The following is a 3563-nucleotide window of genomic DNA, read 5'->3' as shown; positions in this document are numbered from 1 at the left end:
AAAACACGGAGTGAGTCATGATAGTGGCCTTAGAATTTCAACAATGGCCTTTTCTTCCATTTTTAGAAAATAATTTGACAAAAAATTACATCAAGATATCCCATCCACTCAAGATGGATTTTAATGCCTTCTAAATATACTTTAAAGATAAATATAATATATAAATAATTAATATTTTACAAAACTCTAAAATAAATCAAAGTTTTTTAAGAATTATCATTTTTTTATTATTTATTTTTGTTTTTTAGACTTATCTTAATCATATTTTTATCAAGATATTCAAATACAAATATTTGCCATGTTTTATTAATATTGTTGGGCCATTGCTAAAATTATTTTGTAACAAATGTCCAAAACTTGAAGCTCCTACATAATTCTGAATGTTGTATATAACAATAATTTAAGAGATTAAATAAATTTGATTAAGAAAACTTTGGATGATTTTATCTTGAGGCATGCCTAAATGTCACACAAGCAATATGCCTAAATGTTAAATTACATAGAACGATTTAATGTAATTTCAATTCTCTGATATGGGATTTCTCTCCTCGTCGATATCAATTATTAGCAGCCGTTCCTTAACGAAATTCCTCGGCCCTTTAGAATACAATGTTGGAAGATACGCTTTATAGGCAGGTAAATACCGAGACACAAAGTCCAAGACCTGTAAAATAATTTAAATCAAACGAATAAGGTTAAGAGAAATATTTGCAAGATTTTGTCATATTCTTCAAAACAGAAACTGTTCACAGATGCTCTGCAATCATGAGCGACTGATTTTGAGGCCTACTCAAAATTTTGGCCATGTGCTATGGTAAGAAATTGGCTAAGGGCATCTCTAACCGAACTCCAAACACAGAATAGTGTCGCTAGTAAGCTCCAACCGAACGTCAAAACTTCCGGTATTTTATTGAGGGTGAACAATGCGACGCTAATATTGGCGTTACATTTTTCACCTGCGCTATTTTTCTATCTCTACCGGATTTGTCGAAGAAACGTGCGAAGGAGAAAGATGATTATCTGGGAGCAAAATAGAGTTCGATTGGAGATGAATCACGCTATTTTTTGTTACACTGCATTTTGGAGTGAAAAATGAGATTTTTGGTTGGAGATGTCCAAAGAATATCAAAATTAAATTTTTAGCTATGATAACATCAAGGTTAGTGAATTTATTTTGTGATGAGTGCTGATTAATTCTTCATAGATGATGCTCTTCTAAAAATAAATTTAAAAATTACAAAATTCATCATAATCAAATATCGTATAGGCCCATTAGTGATCAGGATTAGTGAAACAAAGTGTAATGTTGCCAAGCCTCAGCTGTATTGAACATAATTTGGAAGCAGAATAATATGGCACTAATATCAATGGGTGGGGAAAATATAAAAGAAAATAGAAGAAAAGCATACCTCCTCATTGGACAAACCAGGTTTCCCATCATTTCTCATGGCCACTTCAGCCTGAAAAATGAAGATCAATTTAATGAAGTGTGAAAGCATAGAAAAGTACAACCCCTCACCACCAGAAAAATAAATAAATAAATGAAAACCTGTAATCTCCACTGATAGACATAACTAGGATCCTTGATCTTGATAATTATCCATGAATTTACGAATCTGTCCCATGCGTCATAGTAGGCTTCAAGATTTCTATTTACAATTTCAAGCTGAAAAAAATAGTAATTAAACAGCATATGTAACTCCAAAAACCAGGAGAAAGAGGTGAAAAGGAACCAATTGATAGTGGTTGGTTTTTTTCAAAAAACTTGCCTGTGGGTCAACTGCTTTGACAACATCACTTGGGAGAGGTTGAAAGCCAAGCATCCAGCCTTCAAGTAGAACCACCTATAGAAAGCACAAAAACCTGCCAAGTTGCTATTACTCGTGCATTTCATCACAAGTATATATATATATTTGTTGGTTTTGCATAGCTTTACCGTTAATGGACCTTCAACCTCTGGCCATTCTGAAGGATCAGCTCTATCACCTCGCCCTCCATGTGAAGACTATAAGTAATGCAACAGAAGCCAAAAATATCAACAAAAACAACTTGCCAAGCGGAAGAGTCGCTTTTCATGCTTACCTTATCATACCGTGGAAGCTTCATCTTCATGCCTGAAAAGCATTATAGTTCACCAGCTTTCAATTTGAAAGAGAGTTTTTTTTGGGTTCCAATGCATGTAGGCTCAGAATTTTGGGATAGTATGATACCTGCTTTTGTCAGTTCTTTTAGAGCTGTGAGCGTATCCAGAGACAATTGCAGGTCATGGCTTCCAGCATTCCCACGAAACTGAAAGTAATTTGAGGCCAAATGTCTATTTTCAAAGTTTCTAAAAAATAAAAATTCTAAGAGGGAAGAACCATCCAAATTACGTGCACTGCATAAATCATTGCCTTATCTATTGCTCATTTGCATAATGTTCAAGATAAAAATAAATTTCAAGACCTCCAAGAGAGCGTTTCCAGGGTTTTGGCTCCTTAAGTTGGCCTGTAAGGAAAATTACACAAATATAAAAAAGAATTATAAAAAAGAGAGGAAAATATAATAAAGTGGAAAGTGGAAAGCTAATGAAGCTTGCTTCAATATTTACACCTGCTCATCTGCTGTCAAATAGAAAATCATCAATTGACAATGTTGCAGCATTCCTGAGAAAATGCCGCATTAGTTTGGCAATGTACTTACAGTTTAGCAACTGATTGCAGCATTTTACCTGCCATTCCGACGGAAAAGGTACTCTAGAGCAAAACAAGTGTTGTTTTGCCACTACCCTGAGGAGCACTTACGCCAATCTGCAACAATGGAGGTGTATCACTTTTCAAAAGTTCAAGTCAGTTCAGTGCTTATAGAGGTGAATGTTTACATAATGTCCAAAAAATAAAATTGAATTATCACATAAAAGATTGATAGTTTCCCAACAGCGGCAACGATAGAACATGTTAATGCATTAGAAGAGCATAAGAAGAAAAAATTGCAGCCGCAAAATCAAAACAACTTGGGCCGATAGCATCATCATTCTCAAATAACGATAGCAAACAGCCAGACGGTTGTGTCTCCACAATCGAGGGGATTATACTGATCTAAGCGATTTACAACAGACTGTTTGCAGAGAAGCTCCATGGCCTCTCAAAGCATTTATCACTGTCTCATGTAAAAACCATTTCATGATAACCATCAATTAAAGCAGAAGATAATTATAGGCATAAGACGTCATTCTTGTTAATCTTCTCCTGCCTTAATCCAAATTCTCGAGGGATATTCTACATTTTTATTGTCACAATACTAACTTAAGAATCACAAGAATCCCATCAGAGCACACAATATTACCTTTTAGTACACCAATTTTTTTATTACATTGATTTACAGATATCTTTAAATAACATATTTAAAGACTAATTTTATGTCAATGACATCTTGAAGCCACCTAAATCAGGCAGCATCATGATGTCACAACATCTCGTCATCAACAGCTTTAGACAGCATTTGCTGATTGGCGTCCGAGTTCTTTCCGATTGGGATTGAATGTAAACAAGAATAATTTGATAAAATATCTGCTGCTACATAAG

The 3563-nt window shown here is 34.4% G+C and overlaps 1 protein-coding gene across 1 annotated transcript in view; it reads right to left on the bottom strand.

Annotated features, from left to right (window-relative positions):
- Positions 1 to 386: 386 nt before the first annotated feature.
- LOC110096698 (D-glycerate 3-kinase, chloroplastic) overlaps positions 387 to 3563 on the bottom strand; it is a 13088-nt gene continuing 9911 nt past the window's right edge. Inside the window, 12 exon segments of the mRNA XM_028694618.1 lie at positions 387 to 664; positions 1410 to 1460; positions 1550 to 1666; positions 1770 to 1844; positions 1937 to 2005; positions 2083 to 2114; positions 2211 to 2289; positions 2446 to 2487; positions 2593 to 2616; positions 2618 to 2645; positions 2711 to 2747; positions 2750 to 2789. Coding sequence (XP_028550451.1) covers positions 521 to 664; positions 1410 to 1460; positions 1550 to 1666; positions 1770 to 1844; positions 1937 to 2005; positions 2083 to 2114; positions 2211 to 2289; positions 2446 to 2487; positions 2593 to 2616; positions 2618 to 2645; positions 2711 to 2747; positions 2750 to 2789 — 738 coding nt within the window. The 3' untranslated portion in view covers positions 387 to 520.

The sequence above is a fragment of the Dendrobium catenatum genome, unplaced genomic scaffold (genome assembly GCF_001605985.2).
Source record: "Dendrobium catenatum unplaced genomic scaffold, ASM160598v2 fragScaff_scaffold_510, whole genome shotgun sequence".
Taxonomy (NCBI): Eukaryota; Viridiplantae; Streptophyta; class Magnoliopsida; order Asparagales; family Orchidaceae; genus Dendrobium; species Dendrobium catenatum.
Note: the sequence above shows the minus strand (reverse complement) of the source record. Positions and strands in the feature narration are given on the sequence as shown.